Source organism: Halichoerus grypus, chromosome X (assembly GCF_964656455.1).
Source record: "Halichoerus grypus chromosome X, mHalGry1.hap1.1, whole genome shotgun sequence".
NCBI lineage: Eukaryota > Metazoa > Chordata > Mammalia > Carnivora > Phocidae > Halichoerus > Halichoerus grypus.
The window spans coordinates 39,456,378-39,483,065 of record NC_135727.1 but is presented as its reverse complement, the minus strand read 5'-3'; the positions used below and the strand labels follow the sequence as shown (position 1 = coordinate 39,483,065).

At 34.6% G+C, this 26,688-nt stretch overlaps 1 protein-coding gene across 1 annotated transcript in view; it reads left to right on the top strand.

Annotated features, from left to right (window-relative positions):
* Positions 1-26,688, top strand: part of COL4A5 (collagen type IV alpha 5 chain) — a 229,436-nt gene that overhangs the window by 190,150 nt on the left and 12,598 nt on the right. Inside the window, exons 37-45 of the mRNA XM_078065482.1 lie at positions 6,506-6,632; positions 9,482-9,562; positions 10,203-10,301; positions 10,831-10,881; positions 12,088-12,273; positions 21,850-21,983; positions 25,107-25,179; positions 25,302-25,373; positions 26,392-26,520. Coding sequence (XP_077921608.1) covers positions 6,506-6,632; positions 9,482-9,562; positions 10,203-10,301; positions 10,831-10,881; positions 12,088-12,273; positions 21,850-21,983; positions 25,107-25,179; positions 25,302-25,373; positions 26,392-26,520 — 952 coding nt within the window. The remainder of the gene's footprint in view (positions 1-6,505; positions 6,633-9,481; positions 9,563-10,202; positions 10,302-10,830; positions 10,882-12,087; positions 12,274-21,849; positions 21,984-25,106; positions 25,180-25,301; positions 25,374-26,391; positions 26,521-26,688) is intronic.

Here is a 26,688-nt window from a genome sequence, read left to right as displayed (position 1 = left end):
TTTTCCAGACAATCAAAAGCTAAAAGAGCTCATCACCACTAAACTGGCCTTACAGGAAATATTAAAAAGGAACTTCTTTAAGCTGAAAAGAAAGTGCATTAATTAGTGACAAGAAAACATATGAATGTATAAATCTCAAAGGTAAAAGTAAATCTATAGTAAAAGTAGTGGATTAATCACTTACAGATCTAGTATGAAGGTTAAAAGACAAAAGTAAAGTAGAAGTAACTCTAAGTACAATAATAAGTTAAGGTATGCACAAAATGAGAAGATGTAAAATGTGACATCAAAGACATAAAATGAGGGGGGAGTAAAAATGTAGTTTTCAAATGTGTTCAGACTCAAGTTACTATCAACTTAAAAAGATTTTAATCTAGGCTGTTATCTGTGAGCCTCTTGGTAACCACAAAGCAAAAACCTATAATAGATCCACAAAAGATAATAAGAAAATATAATAGCATTAAAGAAAGTCATCAAACCACAACATAAGAGAGCAAAAGAAGAAGAAACAACAGAGAGGAACTACAAAACAGCCAGAAAACAATTAACAAGATGGAAGTAGGTACATACCTATCAATAATTACTTTAAGTGTGAATGGACTAAATTCTTCAGTCAAAAGACATTGCATGACTGACTGGATTTTTAAAAAGACCCAGTTAATAGGCTACCTACAAGAAACTCACTTTAAGTATAAGGACACACCCAGACTGAAAGTAAAGGGCTGGAAAAAGATACTCCACACAAATGGAAACCAAAAAAAAAAACTATATCACACAAAATAGACTTTTAAACAAAGACAGTATTAAAAGACAGGGGTATTACATATAATAAAGGGATCAATCTAATAAGAGGGTAAACATTTGTAAATATTAATGCACCCAACATAGAAGCACCTAAATAAATAAATATTAACAAACCTAAAGGGAAAAATTGACAGCAATACAGTTAATAGTAGGGGACTTTAATATCCCACTTACATCAATGGATAAAGATTAAACAACATGCTACTGAACAACCAGTGAGCCAAAGAAGAAATCAAAGGAGAAATAGAAAGAATACCTTGAGAAGAATGAAAACGGAAATACAACTTTCAAAAATCTATGGTGTGAAGCAAAAGCTGTTCTAAAAGGGAAGTTCATAGTGATACAGGCCTACCTCAAGGAACAAGAAAAATCTAAAACTAAGTTTACATCTAAAGGAACAACAAGAAGAAAAACAAATGAAGCCCAAAGTTAGTAGAAGGAAGGAAATTTAAAAAGGTCAGAGTAGAAATAAATAAAATAGAGACTAAAAATAGAGCTGGTTCTTTGAAAGGATAAGCAAAATTGACAAACCTTTAGCTAGACTCACCAAGAGGGGGCTCAAATAAAAAATTAAATTAAATTAAATCAGAAATGAAAGAGAAGGATTTACAACTGACACCACAGATATGCAAAAGATCATAAGACTATTACAAATAATTATATGCCAACAAATTGGGAGAGCCTAGAAGCAATGAATAGATTCCAATAAACATACAATCTTCCAAGATTGAATCATGAAGGAATAGAAAATCTGAATAGACCGATTACTAGTAAACAGATTGAATCAGTAATCCAGAAAACCTCCAAAGAAACAGAAGTCCAGAACTACACAACTTCACTGGTGAATTCTACCAAGCATTTAAAGATTTAATATGTATCTTTCTCAAACTTTTCCAAAAAATTGAAGAAGAGAGAACACTTTTGAACTCATTTTATGAGGCCAGCATTACACTGATACCAAAACCAGTCAAGGACACCACAAAAAAAAGAAAATTACAGGCTGGTATCCCTGATGAACATAGATGCCGAAATGCTCAACAAAATATTAGCAAACCAAATTAAACAATACAACAATTAAAAGGATCATATACCACAATCAAGTGAAATTTATTCCAGAGATGCACAGATGAGGTTTACATCTACAAATCAATCAATATGATACATCACATTAATAAAATAAAGCATAAAAATCATATGATCATTTCAATAGATGCAGAAAAGGTATTTGACATAATTCAACATCCATTTATGATAAAAACTCTCAACAAAGTGGGTATATAAAGGGAATGTATTGCAACATAATAAAGGTCATACATGAGAAGCCCACAGCTAACATCATACTCAGTTGTGAAAAGCTGAAAGTTCTTCCTCTAAGATTAGAAACAAAACAAGGATGCCCACTTTTGCCACTTTTATTCAACATAGCATTGGAAATCCTAGCCAGAGCAATTAGGCAAGAAAAAGAAATGAAAGGCATCCAAATTGCAAAAGAAGGAGTAAAAACTGTCACTATTTGCAGACAAATAAATGTATATGTGTGTATGTATATTTATACTTTATATTTATTAAAAAAACCCTAAAGACTCCACCAAAAACTGTTAGAGCTAGTAAATTCAGGAAAGTCACTGGGTACATAGTCAACATTCAGAAATCTGTTGCATATCTATATACTAACAACCAACTATCAGAAAGAGAATTTAAGGAAACACTCCCATTTATAATTGCATCAAAATGAATAAAATACTTAGGAATAAATTTAACTGAGGAGATGGAAGACCTATACTCTGAAAACTATGTCATTGATGAAAGAGATTGAAGATACAAATAAATGTGAAATTATTCTGTGCTCATGGATTGGAAGAATTAATATTGTTAAAATGTCCATATTACCCAAAGCAATATACTGATTCACTGCAATCCTCATCAAAATCCCAATGCTATTTTTCAAAGAAATAGAAGAAACAATCTTAAAATTTGTATGGAACCACAAAAGATTCTGAATAGCCAAAGCAATCTTTTTTTTTTTTTTAAGATTTTATTTATTTGACAGAGACACAGTGAGAGAGGGAACACAAGCAGGGGGAGTGGGACAGGAGAAGCAGGCTTCCCGCGGAGAAGGGAGCCGGATGCAGGGCTCAATCCCAGGACCCTGGGATCATGACCTGAGCTGAAGGCAGACGCTTAATGACTGAGCCACCCAGGCGCCCCTAGCCAAAGCAATCTTGAGAAAGAACAACAACACTGGAGGTATCATACTCCCTAATTTCAAACTATATTACACAACTATCTATAGTAATCAAAATAATATGGTATTGGCATTAAAACAAACACACAGATCAATGCAATAGAATAGAGAGCCCAGAAATAAACCCACACAAATATAGTCAGTTTATGACAAAGGAAGCAAGAATATACAATGGGGAAAGCACAGCTGCTTTAATAAATGGTGTTGGGAAAAGTTACAGCCATAGGCAAAGAATGAAACTAGACTACTACCTTATACTATACACAAAAATGAACTCAAAATGGATTAAAGATTTAAATGTAAGACCTGAAACCATAAAACTCCTAGAAGAAAACAGGCAGTAAGCTCCTTGACATTGGTCTTGGCAGTGTTTTTCTGGATGTGTCTCCAGAAACAAAGGCAATAAAAGCATAATAAAAAAGTTTGGCTACATCAAACTAATCTGCACAGCCAGGGAAGTTGCCAAGTGAAAAGGCAACCTACTGAATGGGAGAAAATATTTGCAAATCATATGTCAATAAGGAGTTAATATCCAAAATATGCAAAGAACTCATACAGTCATTAAAAATGAAACAAAGAATCCAATTAAAAATGGGTAGAGAAACTGAATAGACATTTTTCCAAAGAATACATGAAAAGGGCCAACAGGTATTTGACATGACTAATCATCAGGGAAATGCAAATCAAAACCACAATGAGATATCACTTCACACCTGTTAAAATGGGTATTATCAAAAAGACAAGTTCTAGCAAGTGTTGGCAAAGATGGTGAGAAAGGGGAAGCCTTGTGTACTGTTGGTGAGAATGTAAATTAGTACAGCCACTATGAAAAATAGCATGGAGGATCCTCAAAAAAATTAAAAAAGAACTATCATATGATCCATCAATTCAACTTCTGGATATTTATCTAAAGAAAATGAGACCACTAACTTGAAAAGATATACACATCCCCATATACATTGTACTATATTTACAGTAGTCAAGATGTGGAAGCAACTTAAGTGTCCATTGGTATATGAATGGATAAAGAAAATGTGGGATATATATACAAGGGGGTTTTACTGAGCCATATAAAAGAATGAAATCTCGCCATTTGTGACAACATGGATGGACCTTGAGGGCATTATGCTAAGTGAAATAAGTTAGAGAAAGACCAATACCATATGATCTAATTTATATGTGGAATCTAAAAATAAATAAATAAAAATAAATAAATAGACAAAAATTTTTAAAGAATGAGCTAATAGATACAGAGAACAAAGTTGTGGTTGCCAGATATGGGGGTGGAATATTGGAGGGTGGGTGAAATGGGTGAAGAGGGTTAAAAAGTACAGACTTAGCTATAAACTAAATAAGTCATCGGATGTAATGTACAGCATAGTGACTATAGTTAATACCGTATTGTATATTGAAAGTTGCTAAGAGAGTAAAAAAAAAAAGTTTTTATCACAAGAACCAAAAATTTTATAACTGTGTATGGTGATGGATGTTAAATAGATTTATTGTAGTGATCATTTTACAATATATATAAATATCAAATTGTGTTGTATACCTGAAACTAATGTTATATGTCAATTTTATCTTAATAAAAAAAGATATCAAAGGTTAACATTTGAACAAATGTAGATATTTGTGGCTTAAGTCTATTCAAGTCCTATCAAGCTTTTGCTTTGCAAATAGAATTTTCCTTTCTCAGAGTGATTTACAAGATTTCTGGCCAGTTTGTTGATGTTCTGAGTAAACTCTTCTTATTTTTTATTTCTTCTTGCTTACCTTTTTGGAAGCTCATTGCTTTCTCTGAAAGTGTATGAATGATAAGAACTTAGATAAAACTTCAACTAGCAAATTGTAGTCCTTTTCAGAAGCCCTGGTGAAATATTTACTTTCTTTATACAATTTAGAATAGGGCCGTAGAGTGGTGAGAACTGTAGTGGGGAACCAAGTGCTAGTTGAAATTAAGAGATTTGGGTTGTTTGTAGAACTTAACATACTTTATCATAAATCACCAGGAGCTTGTTTATTGCCTTTCAAGTTTACCATTAGCAGACTATTGGAATTTTCTTCTTGTTTTTCATTTTGATATATAAATGTCATTGGTTCATGAATAACAAGAAGAATTATGATAGTTTATTCAAAGCTTTTCTGTGTAAATATCTAAGGTGGAACCAGTTCAATCCAGAATTTAATTGTATACCTATTATGTGTGTAAAAATGTGCTAGATGTTATATGCAAACAATGAATCATGGAACACTACATCAAAAACTGATGATGTAATGTATGATGATTAACATAACATAATAAAATTTTTAAAATGTGCTAGATGTTTGATTTATAAGGGTTCAGACCAAAATACATATATTCCCAGCCCAATGGGATGTAAGGAGAAAAGGAATTAGTTAAAAAGGCTTTTGCCATAATGCAGAATCATTTGAGTCACAAATAGATGATCTTATTCACCTAGACAAGCACAAGCACTAAATGGAGAAGGAGGTATTCAGTAGATGATGTTGAACAGTGACACTTTGTTGGAGAGGTCATGATCCTCATGAGCAAAGCAGTGGACACTGGTAGATTTAGAGTTACAGCATGTTCTCATTGTTATTGGGGAAAACTTGTTTTAACTTGTGAAAGTGGGTATGAATTCTAAGGCTCTATTAGAAGGAAACATAATGCAAAAGTTCGCTGAGCAAAAGTGGTTACATATGAATTGTCCCTGACTCCAAAGGAATGTTCAGTGTAGTTGAAGAGTCAAGACATGCGTATGTGAAACCATTATTGATTTGACAGAGTAAGAACCTTCCCTACATTCTTAGCATAAGCTTTCTTTGTCCTAGAAGGCTTCATGGAGGATATGGGATTTGAGATGTTCACTGAAGAATTGCTAGACTTATTCATGTTAAGATTAAATTTACTTTTTGCAGTAGAACCTACTGTAACTATTGTTGGACATAATTATTGTAAGCAGTGAATTTCATTGTAGCATACTAGGGATAACAATCACAGGTTCAAATCAGACTATTTGGATCCAAATGCAGACCCCACAACTTATTAGTTGCAACACTGTAAAATGGGATAGTGTATTTCTTACCAAATTGTTAAGGATTAATGAGATAATACATTTACATATTTTAGAAATAGCATGACCTCTGGAGTCTGACAGACTTGGTTCAAATTCTAATTCTGCTGCTTGCTAGAGCCATTAGGCACTTGAGTTCTCCAAGATTCAGTTTTCTCATTTATAAATAGAGATGATAAAGCCTAACTCAAAGAGCTGTTGTGATGATTAAACAAAGCATTTTCAGGCTAAATTTCTACAAGTAATTAAACAAAACATATTATGTAAAGCACTTAGCAGAGTGCCTGACATATAATAAAAGCTCTATAAATAATGTTATGTTGTTATACAATCTAAGTCATGTAGAGACTCAGTTTTATCTTCTTATTCGTGGTTTTAGGGTGAACCTGGTCTGCCTGGATACCCAGGAAACCCTGGAATCAAAGGTTCTAGGGGAGATACTGGTTTGCCTGGATTACCAGGGACCCCTGGAGCAAAAGGACAGCCAGGCCTTCCTGGATTCCCTGGTAATATTCCTTTTCTTAAATGCTTCCTTCTCTCCTTCCTATCTACTCTAACCCATACCACAGAGCAACTTATTTGGCAGACTGCTATTCTGTTTCCCAATGAGATACTGACTAGCAATATAATCTTGAACCAGCTCTTTAACTTTTCTTTGCCCAAATTTCTTTCTGTATAAAATGAGAATGAGTATTACCAGCTCAGCAGGACAATATCCTCTGGGCAAAAACTGTTTGGTAGAGCATTTTTCAATCTTTGACTGCTAGCCACAAGTCAATTAAGAGGCCTTACTATTTTTGTAGGTGATAATATACACTACCAGATCTTAGCCTGCCGCTGATTCTCTTAGAAAGTTGTGCTCAGGCACACAGTTAGGTGGCTTTTGGTAGGACAACTGTTCAGTTCTTTTATATGACAAGGACTGAGTCATGCAAGCAAAGGGACTTAGCATTATAGTAAAGTAGGTAGCCTGAACTACACTGTTATACTATCTGCTCTGTTTATGCTTGTATTTAATTTGTTCGTTTGTTTGTCTTTTGGATCGCACAGTGGCATGGATAGAGTGGGCCTTTGGTTATCTTTTCCTTAACGTTTTATTGAAGTATAATGTAGAGTAAAATGTACAAGACTATAGATGAGTTTTCACCCATATATATATATACATGTACCCACCACACATATCAAGATATAAAATAGTTTCCTTGCCCCATAAAGTTTTACCCATGCCCCTTCACAGTGAAACCATCCCCCCCGCCAAGGTAACACTACTATTACCATCAAGTAATTTCACCTGTTTTTGAAATTCATATAAATGGAATCATACAGTATATATCCTTCTGTCTGGCTTCTTTCACTCATGCCTGTAAGATTCATTTGTCTTGTTGCATGTGTCAGTAGTTTTTTTTTTTTTTATAATTACTCTGTAATAGTACATTGAAGAAATACATAATAATCAATAACCCATTCACCTGTTGATGGACTCCTGGGTTGTTTCCAGTTTGAGACTATTAAAAAAAAGATGCTATTAACATTCTTTGACATGTCTTTTGGTGGACATACATACTCATTTCTCTTAGACAATAACTTGATAGTAGAATTACTGAATCGTAGAGTAGGTATACGTTTAATTTTAGTAGATGGTGCCAGTTTTCCAAAGTGGTTTTATAAATTACAGTCTCACATGCAATCTATGAAATGTTCCTGGGTGGCTACTGGTGGCTTGTCGTGATTATATTGTGGTTAGTACTTTGTATTGTGAAATGTCCAGTTGCCCATGTCCTCACCTCATTTGGTATTATCAGTCTTTTTAATTTTAGCTGTTCTGGTGGGTACATAGAAGTGTCTCATTGAAGTGTTAATTTACATTTTTAAATGATAACAATATTAAACACCTTTCCGTATTCTTATTGGCCCTTTGGATAGCATCTTTTTGAAATGCCCGCTCCATGTTGTTTTGCTCACATTTATTGGATTGTTTACCCTTTTTTCTTATTGATTCAGAGTAGTTCTTTATATATTCTGGATTTGAGTCCTTGTCAGATACATGTATTACAAATATGTTCTTTCTGTCTCAGATTTGCCTTTCATTCCTAATGCTGTTGTGTGATGACATTTTCTTAATACTGTTGTGTGATGAACAAAAGTTGCTAATTTTTTTTCAAAAGTTAATTTTAGTAAAGTCCAGTTTATTAATTTTCTTTCATAGTTAGTGCTTTTTGTGTCCTACTATAAAATATTTGCCTACTCAAGTTTATGGACGTATCCTTCTATTTTTTCTGTAACATTTAAGGTTTAAGCTTTTATATTTAGGTTTATGATTTGTTCGAATAAAAATATTTTTATGGTGTGAAGTAGGGGTCAAGGTTCATTTTTTTTCAAACAGATATTCAATTGCTCTACACTGGTTTTTTTTCTTTTAAAGAACCTGGGATCTTCTGTTCTGCTCATCAAAAGACATCATTAAGGAAATGAATAGGGAAGCCACAGACTTGCAAAACATATATCTGACAAATGACTGATATCTGGGATATATAAAGAACTTATACAATTCAATAATAACAAGATATACAATCCACTTTTTTTAAATGGGGAAAACTATGAACAGACGTTTCACAAAAGAAGATATATGGATGGCCAATAAGCACATGGAAAGGTGATCAATATTATTAGCCATCAAAGAAATGCAAATTAAAACCACAATGAAGTAGCACTACATTCCTACCAGAATGGTTATTATTAAAACAACTGATATCACCATATGTTGTACAAGGATCTGAAGCAACTGGAATTCTGAAACATTGTTGTGAGTGTCAATTAGTTTGGCAGGTTTTTTCTTTTTAATAAGATGCACCATATGCCTACTCTGACTCAGAAGTTCCATTCCTATCTAGGTATTTATCCAAGATAAATTAAGACATATATCCGCAAAAATACTGGTGCAGAAATATTCATAGCAGTGTTACTCATAATAGCTAAAAACTGGAAGTAGAACAGATTTCCGTAAACTGAATAGATATTCATAATACTTAAAACCTGACAATGACCCAAATGTCTGATAATAGATGAATGGATTAAAAAATTGGTATATCCATACAGTGGAATCCTACCAGTTCTACCAATGTAATATTGTGGTGATTATTTTTATTATGAATATTATAATAATGCCAGCCTCTGGATAAATCACTTTAAAACTTAAAATTATTCTTAAAAATATTGAGCAAATACCAGCATCTTCCTTGTTTTTCCCCCTATTCTTCACTGTTTCTGTGCTAACTCTATAAATTGTAAGTTTGAGTTGTAACTCTTAAAGCAATGCAGTTTTTCTTCTATTACTAAATTGAACTCTTTATTCTAGGAACCCCAGGACTTCCTGGAGCAAAAGGTATTAATGGTCCTCCTGGGAACCCTGGCCTTCCAGGAGAACCTGGTCCTGTAGGTAAGCATGAAACCTAAGGATTAGTTGTAAAACTAAGGCTCATATTCATTTTGGGAAAGTCAAATCATTTCTGGGAGCTGTGAACAGTTTTAAGACAAGGAAACTTAGTTCTACTTGTTAGGTACAAAGGAAACAACTTTTTTTTTTTTTTTAAGTGAACAACTCTTAAAAAAAGTTACTTAAAATTATTACTTTGGAACCTTATTTGGGGGGGGCTCTTTCCAGGGAGAGTTATTTCAAATATCCTACAATTAGTGGAAGCTCTGGTATTTTTCGGAATGGCGAAGTGTAGCACTGTTGTTTACTGAGTTCTAAAGCAAGTCACTTCTCTGGCCCCACATATGAGGCCTGTAATAGCACCCCATTCCACCCCCACACCTTACCCTCCTTGATATTCTAAAGCTAGATTAAAATGAGAAACTGTAAGTTTTTGGATACTGAGTGAATGATAAAGTTCTTCCTTATTAGCCTTTATTCCTTCTGTGCTTCTTTTTCACAAGATTTCGTCATTTAAAGGGGTGTCTCGGGTACTTTGTGTCATTTGGATAGAACTATTTGAAGCTAGTATGGAGAGAATGGGCAATATGGAAGGAAAGGGAATTGGGAGGATAGGTATAACCTGCTGTACCCTGTACTTTAGGTGGTGGGGGTCGTCCTGGGCCACCAGGGCCTCCAGGTGAAAAGGGCAACCCAGGTCAAGATGGTATTCCTGGACCAGCTGGACAGAAGGGTGAACCAGGTGCTATATTTTTTCATTGTTCCTAATTTTCTAATTTCTTTCTTGTCTTCTTTAACTTTTGCCCTTTTTCACCCACAATGAAATTATATCTTCTTTCTTAACCTCTAAGCTGCTATACACTTTTCCCTTCCTAAGTACCTTCTTGCACTCTACTGAGAATATTACTTCACGTTTATCAATCAGGTTGCCTCCTTCTTATAAAAAACTCCATATCCTTTCTTGCCCAGTTTTTCATGTGAAGAAGTTACCCAGCTGTTTTTATCCTTTCTGGATGACCTCGTTTCACTATGCAATCTATATTCCATTTATAGATCTATATGTATATAAAGGTATATTTAACACTTATCACAAGTAGAATATGTCTTTATAGTTTTCTCATGTTTGAATTGTGGTTCCATGTTGGAAACAAATCTTCTGCATGTTTCATATAACATAGTAGCACTCAGTAAAAAACTGAATGAGCCAAAATAATTTGTCCTTGTTTCATTTATTATTATCTATTTGAGAGTTTGGATTTATGCTCTGACAGGTCAGCCGGGCTTTGGAATCCCAGGACCCCCTGGACTCCCAGGACTTTCTGGTAAACTTTCATAAAACATACTAGATCAGTCCATATAAAGAGAATGTGCTCCAGTACATTTATTTTTCCATCTTCACCACTTACTGTTATAAAATGCACATACAACCCCAGAAAACTCAAAGCTAAAGTTATATCTTAAAGCAGTTCTTAATTAACAATTTAGTAGAAAGAGTTGTGCTACATAAAAATGCATTCTTAAGGAAATTTACATATAAATATCCTTTTGTTAATTTCATAAGTAACTGCTGAGGAAATGATAAAGAAAGCAAAGTTGTAGAAAGAGGTAGATTTCACTAAATTTTTTAAAAGTCTTTCAGCTGGAAAAAAAATACTCTTTTCTCCCTATGGAAACAAAACCAAGGTAATATAAGGAAACTCTTTAGAAATATGTACCAATAACAAAAATGGAAAACTTCATATTAATATACATCTTGCGTTTTGGGTGGGTATGTGCTCATATACATCTACATGCTCTCACTTGTTCTTACTTTTCATTGTAAGCACCAAAGCATTAATTGAATGACTGATTGTGTGTACAGATGTGCCTGTTTATGTTCTGAAGTGAACATTAGCTATTCTATGGAAATTTTTTTCAAACTACAGACATATCTCCTAGAAATTCCTATATCCTTCCCATGATCCCAATGTCAAAATTATTACTTTAATGTGCCACTGTTACATCGCTTTCAGGTATGTTGGTGGTGTAGAAAAAATATGTTGAGAATAGTTTGTCTGGGTTGGGATTCTAAATCTTGAATAGAATTGTCTTCAGGGACATACAGCAACCACTGAAGATCCATATCTTCATTAGTCTCAAAATATTTCTTTAAGGAATTTCCCCAAGGCATCTCTAACCTGTTCATGCCAATACTTTAAACCTTTCTATTTTTTCGATTTTTATTTTCTCGCAGCTACTGATCATGTGATCTTTGCTCTGTGTCCTAATACAAAGGGTATCTTTCAGGATCCAAGCTATTATTGCTTTTATATTTCTATACATACTCTAATAAATATTTCTGTAAGCAGTTGAATATATTTCATAAAACGAATGGGTTTTTTGGACGGGTGAGGAATTTGGTGGGAGATAGAAATGATCCTAGCAAATCCCATCACTTGTTCTAATAAGAATGAATAGATTTAGTCTTATAGGCAAGCCTAATACAGGCAGTATCTAATTTGTTTCCTACTGTCACTTTGCTTTCATAGGTCAAAAGGGTGATGGAGGATTACCTGGCATTCCAGGAAACCCTGGCCTTCCTGGTCCAAAGGGAGAACCAGGCTTTCAGGGTTTCCCTGGTGTGCAGGGTCCCCCAGGCCCTCCTGGTTCTCCGGGTCCAGCTCTGGAAGGCCCTAAAGGCAACCCTGGGCCCCAGGGTCCTCCTGGGAGACCAGGTATGTACATGAGTGGTAGGGGAATAGTCTGTTTATTCATTAATTTATTTCATTTTGCTGGCAGGTTATTCAGTTTTTAGGACTTAAGACTCTGTAAGAACTTCTTACAAGTAAATAGCTTGGTTTATACCTAGCTCCATCCATTTCTGTGGCATCTAATAATTCTTTTCAGTAACGCCTTTCATCATTTACTTAAAGTTGAACTAAAACAAACCAACTTGGAGGAAAAAAGGAAATAGTGGATTTATTAGTCTTTAATAAAAACATAAAACTATACTGATAACCTGGCAGCAAAATGCCATCTGCATTTTTAATGTGAGCTTCTCAGCATGTCATCACAGAAATCATTTTAGTGATCACCCCATAGATGCTTGTGGTCCATACCAAAGTGTTGCTATGGTTCTCTCATATGATCAGCAAATGTCACCAAGCACAATAAAAAATTTTTTATCTTCTCTAGGAACTAGGCAATCAAATTTATCTTCAACATCACAGCATGATTAAATTGAATAGCAATCTCTTCATACCAGCTTCATGTCTATACCTCATTTGTCTTGTGTTAACTGCTCTTGTAGTCTCAATTTTGCATCCAATGTTCGCTTTTCATTTTGTGTATGTGCTGTGTCACTTCATTTTGCTGTTTGGAAATGCTTGTTTTCATCTGGGATTAATGTTGCTGAGCCCAACCACTGGTGACAGATTATTAACAGATTTTTGGGACTTAATATTCAGTTTTTATATTTTGAGAAATTAAAAACTTGGCCTTCATTGATTTAAAATAATAAGAGAAATCTAAGGTTAAAGAAACAAAACAGTTGTCCTTTTAGCCTTTGAAAGTCTCTGACTCATTTTTTAAATGTATTTAAAAATAAAAATCTCCATTTAAATTACCATAAACTCTGAAGTGATTGGAGTTAATTTTAATAAGATATGCCCTGAAAACATGAATCAAATGGGATCACATACTTTGTCCAGAGGATCATTTCAAAACCAGATTTTATCTGATCTGACTTGACTGTTTATAGAGGGTGTTCAGAGTTTTACCTTGTTTTACTATTGAAGAAAACCAGTGAAAATCACCTCAGCCATATTAACTCTTGCATGTGAAGAATTGACACCAATGTCTTGCTTGGTTATGCATGCAATAATTACAAAATAAACCAAACTATTATCATTTTTTATGTTTTAATCAGCACTCTGATTATTTGTTTTTTACTGGTAATGGAGCTCACTGTGGAACATCTTTGTGAAATGTGTCAACGTAAAGACATTAGTCACAAAGGTGCTTTTAAAAATTACTGTTTCTAAATAGTAGGAAGAAGAACACCTTCCTCATGAGTAGTTTGCGACATCTCAGTTTATTCATAAACTGCAAATTAAAATGGAGTTTTAAACCCAATTGATCTTAGAATTAGTTGTTTTTGAGCTCATGGTAGCGATTATTATAAAAATGGTTTTTTTGCCCTTCAAAATATGTCACATGTGCTGTCTTTATTTTAGTGCTGATGCTAAGTGGTAATAATTTGGTTTATCTACAGGTGCATGAATATGAACTTCCAGAGTATTCTTTTATTGAATTAAAGTTTAACTTGAAAGAAGTTAGTGTAATGCTTTAGTTTCTTGATATTGCTAACAATTTTGATATTTTTCCTTTTTGTTAATGATGACATTGGGCCTTGGTGAACTTTGATCCCTATCCAGGTCCTGCAGGTTAGCTCCTTAACTCCAAAGTAGTAACTGCATGAACTTTGAAACTTTTCTTAAATTTTTATATATATTTATATGTATGTGTGTATATATAGTTATACATATATACATGTATATGTATACATATATGTATATGTATGTATAAGTATATAATTCTATATATCTCTCTCTCCATATATATATATATATATACCTCTACCTAATATTTTCAAGTGCTTGAATGTATTTTAAGAGCATATATGCCAATTCAGTTCTTACATGTTGATCTGTCTCTGAAAGCTGAAAGAACTGTAGAGTCCAATGTTTCTATCTATTGGAATAACCCAAAATTACCTAGTTAGGAAAACTAACATTTTAAAATTCATATATTTTTTGTAATTTTTAGTCAAAAATTTATAGTACCCAAAAATGTATTGTATAATATTTTACCTTTACTTTCAGAGTAGAGTATATTTCTTATTTTTGTTTTATATCTATTATTGTAAATGAAATCAAACTATCCTTCAAAAAGGCATTCTTTTTTTAACTTTTTATTTAAATTCCAGTTAGTTAACATACAGTGTAAATTAGTTTCAGTTACAATTTAGTGATTCAACCTTACAAACAATATCCATTGCTCATCACAAGAAATGTACTCCTTAATCCCCATCACCTGTTTCACGAACCATCAGTTCTCTATAATTAAGAGTCTCTTTCTTGGTTTGTCTCTGTCTTTTTTTCCCTAGGCTCATTTGTTTTATTTCTTAAATTCCACATACAAGAGAAGTCATATGGTATTTGTCTTTCTCTCACTGACTTATTTTGCTTAGCATAATACCCTCTAGTTCCATCCATGTTGTTGCCGATGGCAAGATTTCATTCTTTTTTATGGCTCAGTAATATTCCATTATATATATATATATATATATATATATATATATATATATATATATATATTACATTTTCTTTATCCACTCATCATTCTATGGACATTTGGGCTCTTTCCATAATCTGGCCACTATAGATAATATAGATAAAATACTATAAACATCAGGGTGCATGTATCCCTTTGAATTAGTATTTTTGTATTCTTTGGGTAAATACCTAGTAGTGCAATTGCTGAATCATAGGGTAGTTCTGGTTTTAACTTTTGAGGAACCTCCATACTGTTTTCCACAGTGGCTGCACCAGTTTGCATTCCCACCAACAGTGCAGGAGGGTTCCCCTTTCTCCAAATCCTTGAAAAGGCATTCTTTTTTAAACAATAATATGTATTATCAGATCCTGCAAATATGCAATTCTTGACTTGCCACAACTGTTGTAATTTTTCAAACCATCCCATCTTCACATTTTGGGTTGTCACAAAGTTTTAAATTCTCCTGCTATGAAAATGAACTAATAATAGGTATAGAGTAAAAAAATTCCATACAACCAACACAGATTAGAAGCCTCTTACTCTTATTTGAATTATACACATAAAAACATTGCACACTGAAGAATAGTTATTGGGAGCTGTCCAATGGAAAATTGCTGATTCACGGTGAGAGATGTTAACCTAATTAGGAGTAAAAAGAACCACAAATATCTGAATGTGTTTATTATTTCAAGATAAATAGACCTTTTTAAATTTCTAAGGAGGAACTAAAATGGGGAAAAAGTATATTCCTGAGTTCTGACTATTGGGAATGGCAGGAAATTTTATGAATTAAAAATTCGTAATTTTTCAAGATTCTTTTTAGGAAGCCATCTATCTGAACAGATTCCCTAGTTACCTATTCCTACTTACTACATCACTCCTTCCACAAACCCATAATTTCATAGAGCCATAGAGTATCTGATCTAGAAGTGACCTAAGTTTTATACTTTTCAAAGAGATATTACTCACCAGACACTTGTTAAAGATGGCAAGACACGTTTTATTTAAGACTATTGCAGTAGGGGAGAGACAGTTGCAATAGGGAAAAGAAACTGAGCTCAACTGAATACAACAAGGATAAATGGGGATTTTAGTCAACCAGCAGAGTGAGGGAGTCAGTAGATGAAAAGTTACTAACATGAAACATCAGGGGTAGGTAGATTCTTGCTAAACTGGCCTAATAGAATTCTTGCTAAAGTCAGGCCAAAGACTTAGACATCAAGGTTGGGGGATAAGGGACTTGATCAGATATCAACAGTGGGGGGACTCTCCGTAAACTGACTTGCTCAAGGATTCTTGCTAAAACTAGACTTCAGCATACCAAAAACCGGGCCGAAGAATGAGGCCTAGTTGAGAGGAAGGGTCAGGGGAGCCTGTCTAAAGTTTAATCAAGGAGAGAATCTTCATCACATACGAGAAAACTGAGGTCCAAAGATGTTAAGAAGCTTGCTCAAGGTCATACTGTTAGTCACTGGCATAGCTGGGAATCTGACTTAGGGCTTCCCAGTGCTCTGTTAAGTGTCTGCTTTACTAGTAACATATATCATCCTCTGACAAAGGCAGTTGTATGGCTCAATGCTTATGATCTGGCTTCTTATTCTAGTTATAAATATAATAAGTGATGAAGCAAAGCTGCTTCTGCCATCTTAGGAGACTCTTAGTTACAGCAGAATGGACCTTGCCTCCACTCTCTTGTTTCTGTTACCTCATAAGTTCCACCAATCCTTATTAACTGCTTCTTGTGTTTTTCCTAAATGGATGTCATCAAAAAGATTAAGACAAGTGCATACTATTTAACTATCACCATGATAAAGAGAAAACTTAGGGTATACTTTGAAGTAATTTTGAGTACGCCCCTTTCTGACTTGCATAGAAGTCTGCTGCCTTGATCACTTCCAGATTTTAGTGTTGGCTAGAAGATTGCTTTCTTCTGAGGCACTAGATTATATTCAAAGAAGAAACAGGGAAGTAGCCACATCACTTTTAAACCAACCTGACATCTTATTTACCAGATGTACTCTAAATTACATAGTTATTGGAACCTGGTATCTACAGTGTTCTCTTCTTTGCAACAGTTGAAGACTACAACCTTAAGTGGAAACTGGATTTAAAATTGATGTTATATGCAACTGATGAATCATTGAACACTACATTGGAAACTAATGATGTACTATACGTTGGCTAATTGAATTTAAATAAAATAAAATTTGCCAATCAATTCATAAGCTTATCTTTAGTTATTACCACTGATGTACAAGACTTTAGGTATTTTTTTTTTTTCAGTTAAACTTTGTTAGGTCATTTGAGAAATAATGGATCGATCACTTCATGTACAAAATTGACTTGGCATATAACTCATTAAAATTTTATCTCTTAGAAATTAAGATCTTAGAAGTTTTGCTATGATATGATCTGAAGTTTTCTTTGTTAGTTACTCAGACCAAAATACATATTTCAGTGACATTTTTCTAAGCATTCTTGTTATTGGTCCTTCTATAGCAAATACATATATAAAATGTCTTTACTCAAATTCAGAATTATCTTAGGTAGGAATTCTATTTTATTTAACTGTGTGGCCAGACTCTCTCAAACTGTCATCTTGAGTCAGTTTTCTGTATGTGGTTTAGAAACCATTTAAACAAACAGAAGCTGATTTTTAGCCTTTTGAATTTCAAATTATCAAATGCCTTGAAAGTTTATTGCCTGGCAGTAATAATAATGTTTTATATTTATGTGACATGCCACCATTTACATCATATAATGTACTTTTATTAAGAGCTCCTTGAAGGCAGAGTTTGGGTATAGCTAATCTTTGTGTATCCTGCAGCACCTTGCACATGGCAGATATCAGGTCTATATTTTTAAAATGGAATTTGACCTTTAAAACAACTCTGCGAGGGAGGTTAGGGCAAGTAACACTGTTCCTATTATGTGGGTGAGAAAACAAGCTCAGAGATTGAATTGTCCACAGTCCCATAGATGTAAATAGTAGAACCAACAACAGACCCTGGGTCTTCTAAATCCTAGATTCAGTGCTCTAGCACAATTTATTCTCTCTGCTAAGCTCAGTGTTTATAAATCATAGCAAGACTTCTAAGGAAAGGAAATTGTGTTTATAGTTAATTAACATTAACCAAGAGTTGGCCTATTTATAGGCTTTTTATCTTTTTATTTAATGATCCTTTTTTAAAATAGTTAATAGCCTGATTTAATATGTGCATTGAAAAATAATAAAGTAAATGTGATATTTTCTGTGGTTTGGGGTAGGATATTGCATGTCAAAATATTCTTAATGTACCCCTTCACTGATGGTCTTCACATTTTTGGAAAATTTGGCTCTTTATTTTAACATTCAGTGGTGAACAAATACATATTGGCTCTTTCTCTTTAAATAACTTGTTATAAGTAATAATTCACAGAAGAAAGCTTCTTGATGAATTAGGAAAAAAATCAGAATGTGGCTTCATAGAATGATTTTCAAAGAAGGCAAATAGAAGTACAGTTGGTAATAGCCATTGTATACTTATATTTTAATTTCTCTAGTCACCTGTGATCTCTGTATTTTTGTCTAATGAGGCCTTTAAAGTTAACTGTACCTCTCTGAGGCGGTCTGAACATATCAAGAAATTTGCACCTTGAGTTTTTACTAAAGGAAGGCAGAGGCCAAGATAAATGTAAGCATTTATCTAAAATTATCCCTTTGTGAAGGGAATGGAAGGCAATCAGTGAAATGGTACTGTCTTACCAACTTTAATGTTTGAGATGCTAACTTTTGGAAAGCCACAGTAGCAGTGTTAACATGATATCTTTAGTAGAGTTTTCCATTTTTTGGATTAATGAAAGCGAGCAGCTTATTTCCTATAATAAGCTCTATTTGAAAATGTTTGGCTGTCTACACTTCTGTATGGTTCTGTTTGCATACTGATTACGCTGTAGATATGAGAAATGCTGGCAAAGAGGATTATTGTTTAACTTGTGCTATAATGTGAACCACTTCTAACTCATAATCTTATTTTGTACTGTGTGATGTCTGATACTGCTAACATCGATCTTTGGGCTTTGGTGAACTCTGATCTTCCCAGGTTTTCAAGGTTAGACTCTTCACTGGTCAATTCTTTTCTTTTTTTTTAATGTTTTGTATGTATGATAAGAGAAATGCACTTTTTGTTTTTTTGCTGTAACTCAGAAGTCATTGAAGAGGGCTGTTATCCTCAAATACTCCCTGCTCTGGTATTTAACATATTGGTAAAGGTAATGTGACTTGTTTATAATCAAGTTTGAAATGACATTAGGTCTTTGTAGCTTCATAATAGGTAATCCATATGTGAAGACATGTTGAATTTTAAATGGATATACACTTGTTGTTATCTTTAAGACTGCATTAAGATTTTTAGGCAGGCATCTGGCCTATTTGTAACCTCTGCATATTGATTTTTGTTGCATGACATTGCTCTGACATGTGTTTATGTGGCTATTTTCAAAAATGGAAGAGGATTAATATTGAGTACTATTAAAAATAAAACGTATATGTCCCTTATGTCATTAGCAAGTCATTAATTTAAATTTGAGGGACTCCAGAATGGAAGGTCTGAATTAATAACATGTAAATTTCCCAATATTTTCTTTTAATTGCAGAAAGAACAATGCCCATAACATGCCTAATTTTTTTTCAAATATTCTAATAACTTTTCAGACTGGGGAAGAGGATCATAAATGATTCCTTTTTTTCCCCCATCTTAATCTTACTTCCTCATTGTTAGGCTGATTAACAGATAGTTTATTTTTTTTCCCCAATAAGACGATTTACTACCTGATTTCTAGTCCAAATTATACATTATGGATGAAACTAATACTTTTCCTTAGAAAACCCTATCTAGGGGTGTGAGCTCAGCAGTTGTTCTTGTTTGTTTATTTTAGTGCAAAATACTCCAACCCTTACTTTATGATTAGGAAGAGAATTTCTAAGTGTGTCTGTCTGGTTGCTGACCTTGGGTGACTATATAATTTAAACTGTTTAAAGATAAAACAATTGTTACACGGTTGTGGACATGCTTCCTCTTTCTCATGTGCCAGATAGAATAGTGTTATATTATGAAATCACATAGAAATAGCTGAAAGTTTTAAAATGGACTCATATTTTAAAGGTATGTTCTTACTTTCAGTTTTACTAATAAGGTAATAGTAGTAGTAACAATTTTTAAAAACCTCTTACATAATTCTTACTATGTACCAGGCACTGTGTTAAGTAATTTATACATATTATCTTATTTAATCCTTGGATCAACCTGGTGAAGTAGGTACTATTCTCATTTCCATTTTAAAGAGGAGGAGATTGAGGCCAAAGAGATTAATAAACTTCCTAAGGTCTAACAGCTAATAATTATTGGAGCTGGGATTCCAACCCAGCATTCCAGCTCCAGAGTCCAGCATTCTTAATCCATATGCCATGCTGCCTTGTTAGTATGTAGTCATTGATTCTGGGTAGAGTATTGGGAGGGAACTAAAGTCTGAATTTTATCTCAGATCAGAAAGATGACCCTTTGTCCATAGGTAAGCATGAACTCAAGTATTCTAAATTCATTTGCCTATAATATTTCCTTCAAAAGTAATCACTACATACCTTCCTTTTTTGTTGAAACCAATGAAAAACTAAGGTTACCAAAGAAGAAAATGTATAAGTGCTAACTGTTGCTTGTTCATCATTTAGTGCTTCATAATTAGTTTCTGAAGGCAGAACTAGTTGGTCTTAGCTTCAGCCACTGCTTAGCAAGCAAGTAACAGCTATTTCCCATCTAGTGACAAAAGATGTGGCCACTGATAAGATCTTGTTGGTTGTTTAATGGACCTGATATCTTTATTTAGAATGAAAAGTTAAAAACATAGTATAAGGAAAAGAACTTAGTAAAATCCTATTTTAAATAATTTTATTTATTCACCAGACATATGCAGAATTTTTCTTCAGAAATATTTAAAAGGCAAAGAATATGAAAACATGTTTAAAATAAATTCAAAAGTACTATATTGAATTAATAAATTTCTGACACTAAAATATTACCATTTATTAGTAAGCATGTCACTAAAATGAGATTAAACAGCTTAAGTAACTATCTTAATTGCATAGTAATAAAAGCTAAATAAAACTACTTACAAATACTACTTACAAAATAACTACTTATAAGTAAAGCAATCTGGGGTACCTGGGTGGCTCAGTCGTTAAGTGTCTGCCTTCGGCTCAGGTCATATTCCCAGGGTCCTGGGATTGAGCCCCACATCGGGCTCCCTGCTCAGCAGGAAGCCTGCTTCTCCCTCTCCCACTCCCCCTGCTTGTATTCCCTCTCTCGCTGTGTCTCTCTCTGTCAAATACATAAATAAAATATTTTTAAAAAAAATAAAGCAATCTACTGTTAATCACAATGAGACAAATGGCTTGAATCCCTGATTGCCCTACAGTAGTGATTCTTAAAGTGTGGTCTGGAACCAGCAGCTTTAGTTAGAGGGCACTTATTAGAATGCACATTTGTGGGCCCCTCCCCTGCCTTTCTGAATCCAAAACTCTGGGGGTGAGCCCAGGAATCTGTTCTAACAAACTCTCCAGGGGATTCTGATGTATGCTTCAGTTTGAGAACAGTGCCCTATGTATGGTGTTTGTTTCTTTTCACTTAAGTGAAACACTTAGAGATTACAGAAGCAGTCTTTATTTTAATGTCCTGAGTCCTGTCTTCAAATATGAGCTTATGAGATTTAATGTTTAATAAAATGCAAACTAAAAAGGACTGCAGACCAGTGTTGATAACAAAAAGAACCCAGCCCAGCTTATATTAGAAAGAGAGTTAGCATAGGTCTGTATGTTTTGACGTAGTCTGGATTTTATCCTGCAAACTAATAGGATTTAGAAGACTGATATTTTAGAAGCCAGGCTTTTATACTACTTTTATGCTATACTGAAATATGGCCATTTGTTGTGCATTGTCAAGGTCTACCAGGTCCAGAAGGTCCCCGGGGTCTCCCTGGAAATGGAGGTATTAAAGGAGAGAGAGGAAACCCAGGCCAACCTGGGCAACCTGGTTTGCCTGGTTTGAAAGGAGATCAAGGACCACCAGGACTCCAGGTACGAAATGAGAGTAGAAATTTGATGAGAAAGGGGTGTGGGTGTTTGCATTCAAAATGAGAATTCTAAGCTGTATTATTTTTATTAGTATTTACTGGTCAAGGCTCTATGCATGCCTTACTGGTGAATTACAAAAGAAGAAAAAGGCAAGTTTTCTATCTTCTTCCAACTAAAGGGACTTAGCTACTTTATAGTTAAAGGGTTCCTCAGAAGACATTTTACCCGGAGTCATTGATATGTATGTGATTTAGGTTTCAGAAACCTTCATTTCAGTGAAAGCAAATTCATAAAAGAAGATGTATATATCAGAGCATTATATGTGGATGAGACCATTCATAAGGAAGTAATTATAGTTGAGTGGGGATATTTTAGGCTTTGAAATTAGATAGAGTTAGGGTCAAATTTCAGCTCCACTGTACACTTCTGCTTTGTGTCTATGAGGAACACAGACAGACACTTTAGGTTTCTGTCTTCACCTGTAAAAAGGGCATAACATATCCCCACATTTGTATTCATGTACTTTCCACATTGGTTTGAGTGACCCAGAAAGTCACATGCTTCTTTATGGATCATTAACACTTCTTGCATTCATTCAGGAAGATTGTTGTTAGATATCACAACCAACACAACCTGGGCTCAATCTTTTAACTCTGATGACTGCTTTATAGCAGAAAAAAGAAAAAAAAAAACATCTAAAACAGTAGTCCTTAAAGCTTTCCAACAACTAACCTTTTTTCCTCATATCATCACTATTCTAGACACATACTCTTAATTTTTGAGTCCTCTCTTTATTCGTTCTCTACTTAGTCCCTCCTCATCCATTTCCCAGGTGCTTCTAGTTCATATGTCTCTATGCCTGATTCAAGACTACTGCCTGATAGCAACATTTTATAAATCTAGTATTATCAAGTTTTATTCATTTTCTTTTGTGCAAGTTAGTTCTTACGTTTGCACCTTTTCTAATTTTTTAATGGAAATAACATTAAACATAGAAAAATTCCAAGAATGGTAAAAAAAAAAACCTTTCATGTATCATTTACCCAGATGGACTAGTTGTTAATGTTTTGCCCCATATGTTATGTGTGTGTATATAATTATATATATATATATATATATATATATATATATATATATATATTTGAAACATTTGAGAATAAGTTGTAACTATCATGTCTTTTTAGCACTAAATACTTTACTGCATGAGATTTCCTAAAATTAAAGATATTCTTTTATGTAATAACAGAACAGTTATCAACTTCAGGAAACTAAACATTAATATAAACTTTTATTTCTACTTTACATATTCTCATTGTGTTGGTTGACCTAGTAATTGTCCTTGATAGTATTGTTTTCCTCCAGTATGGACCAAATTATGCATTGCATTTAACTGTCATATCACTTTATGCTTCCTCAATCTGAAACAGTTGCTAAACAATGTTTTTTATTTTTTTTAAAGATTTTATTTGTTTATTTGACAGAGAGAGACACAGCGAGAGAGGGAACACAAGCAGGGGGAGTGGGAGTGGGAGAAGCAGGCTTCCCTGCTGAGCAGGGAGCCCGATGCGGGGCTCGATCCCAGGACCCCGGGATCATGACCTGAGCTGAAGGCAGACCCTTAGCAGCTGAGCCACCCAGGCGCCCCGCTAAACAATGTTTTTTTAATTTCACGATCTTGACACTGTTGAAGAAATGTAGCCCCTTCCCGTTTTTATTTTATTTTTATTTTTTTAAGATTTATGTATTTATTTGATGGGGGGAGGGGCAGAGGGAGAGGGAGAGAGAGAGAATCCCAGGCAGACTCTGTGCTGAGCATGGAGCCCAACACAGGGCTCATATCACAACTCTGACATCATGACCTGAGCCAAAATCAAGAATTGGGTGCTTAACAGACTGAGCCACCCAGGTGCCCCATCCACCATTTTTTTTTTTTTCCCATCCACCATTTTTTAAAACAGAATGTTCCTTCTTTTTTCTGCTATTTATTCATTCTAGTTATGCATCCCCAGCTGGAATACTACATGAGTGATGTTGTGTCCTCCATCAGATATTTGGGCCCACAATGTCCATCTGTCCCTCATTGATGATCTTAATTTTGATCATTCCAACAAGTTGTTATCTGGTTTCTCCACTGCGTGGTCGCTATTCTTTCCCTGTAACTAATAAGCAAAACTATGGGAAGGTACATTAAGATCATGCAAATATACTGTTCCTCATAAAAATTTCCCCATATATTTAATATCTATTTATGATTTTTGCCTCAACCAACCAATCTAGTGGTTGAATATAGTGATGATTTTCCAACTCTAGTGCTACCTCCACATATACCAGTTGGCCCTTCTTTTCCATGTATTATCTAGTTATTATTAGTATGGACTCATAAATTCTTTTTTTAATGATTTATAATTTTTTAAACTGTCGTCTATTCCGATGCTCAAATTATCATTGATTTGGAAACTTCTTCAAGCTGGATCCTGTCTTTCTAACATGCCCTCCTTTTTAGCCATTTCTTACATGTTGGAATATGTTCCAGGTTTGCCCCTTTTTCAGTCCTACTGATAAAAGTTTCATTGTCCCACATTTATTCTTCCTTTAGGTACATTCTAGACTTATTCTCAACTCTTCTTTTTCCCATAGTTTTCCTGGCCCTCAAACCCAATTAATTAACAGGCCCTGCTATATTTTTTGCTAAGTCTTGCAGACTTCAGCATTTCTGTACATGTGATTCTAACCCAAGCATTTATCACCTCAGTGCTACACTTTAAAAAAAAAGTGCCTTTGTTCATGATAATAAAATAATAGCTGCCATTTATTAAGTACACACTACATGCCAGTCAGTTTTCTAAGTACTTAATATGAGCTATCTCCTTTAATCCTCACAAAAAAAAAACAAACAAACCACGAAGTAGATACTATTATTTTCTCTATGTTAGAGGTGAGAAAACTATGAATCAAAGAGGTTAAAAAATCAACTAGAGGTTACACAAGCTAGTAAGGGGCGAAATTGGGATTTGAATCCTAAAAGTTTGACTCTAGAGCAAGTGCTATCAGTGAATATGAATACTGTATAATTTCACTCCCTTCCCCTTCAGTTCTTTTCTAAAATTAATGATTTTATTTATTTAGGGTAATCCTGGCCGACCAGGTCTCAATGGAATGAAAGGAGATCCTGGTCTCCCTGGTGTTCCAGGATTTCCAGGTATTTGAAGGGTTGTTTTTATATTAAACTCCTTTGGGATAAGATACCCATTTTCTGATTTGACTGGGCAAATGCTATGGCCCTGTTACTTTGCGGTGCCATTTTATGTACCTTCTTTGCAGGCATGAAGGGACCCAGTGGAGTACCTGGTTCAGCTGGCCCTGAGGGGGATCCAGGACTTGTTGGTCCCCCAGGTAAGAATTACTCCAGGAGCTAGTTATACCTGATTCTTAAGCACATTGAAGAATTTGAAAGTTTGCATTCTGTCTTTGAACTAAACTTTTAGGTCTCAATCCCCAACAACTGAGAGCAAGTAGGCAAAACTCTCCCTCTATTTACTATCTCTTAACCTGTCTATTTTATTAAGGAAATACTGAGACCAGATCTTTCTTTTTTTTTAAGATTTTACTTATTTATTTGTCAGAGAGATAGAGCCAGAGAGCACAAGCAGGGGGAATGGCAGCGGGAGAGGGAGAAGCAGGCTCCCCACTGAGCAGGGAGCCCGACGCGGGGCTCAATCCCAGGACCCTGGGATCATGACCCGAGCCGAAGGCAGACGCTTAACCATCTGAGCCACCCGGGCACCCCGAGACCAGATCTTTTGAGTTTAAGATGGATGCAGGACTAACAAGAATGCTTCATTAAGATTTGTATTAGATTTTATATTAACTTTCCCATATTCAGTTGAACAGATTATAAGAGCAAGTCATTTTTAATTGAAAATATTTTTAATATAAAAATAGTTCTTTTTGCTGGAGACTTATAGAAGTTTCCTGTAAACTGAAATAGGACATCTGCTAAATTCCCTTACAAGTTCAGTGGGACACTTGACAAGCACAACAAACAAGAACTGCAAATGATGTTAGAATCAGAATGGACTTGTCAGGAAATAGAATTGTCTTCTCCTGACACCAGTGTTCACAGATTTGTAATGGATTAGACTTTCTAGTAACCAAGTCATGCTTCAAGGCTCGAAAATAGGGACAATAGGCCTAATTTTTCCATTGACCCTAAAGAAATTATTCATTTTTTCAGTCTTCTGGGTGAGATGATGGCTTTCCCAAACAGATTTCTGTTGGACATGTCAACATTTCAACACATGTAACTTGTTTCTTTCGCACCAATTTTTATTCTGACCTTAGGACACTTTGGCATCCATTCCTTCTGGCTTCTCTCTTTCCTACCTTCCAATTTGTGTGTTTTGCCTCTTAGGTCCCCCTGGATTACCTGGTCCTTCAGGACAGAGTATTATAATCAAAGGAGATGTTGGTCCACCAGGGATCCCAGGCCAGCCTGGATTAAAAGGTCTGCCAGGACTACCAGGACCTCAAGGCTTACCAGGTGCCTTTGCAGATCATCATTCTAAGCCTTATCTATTTGAGAACATTTCCCTAGTTCTCATTTTACTTGTCATCGTTTGTCTCTGAGAAGAGGAGTCTCAACAACTAGTAGAATACCAGACCACCACAGATCCCATTTCCTTTTTTCTTAAAAATGTTAATTTCTCAT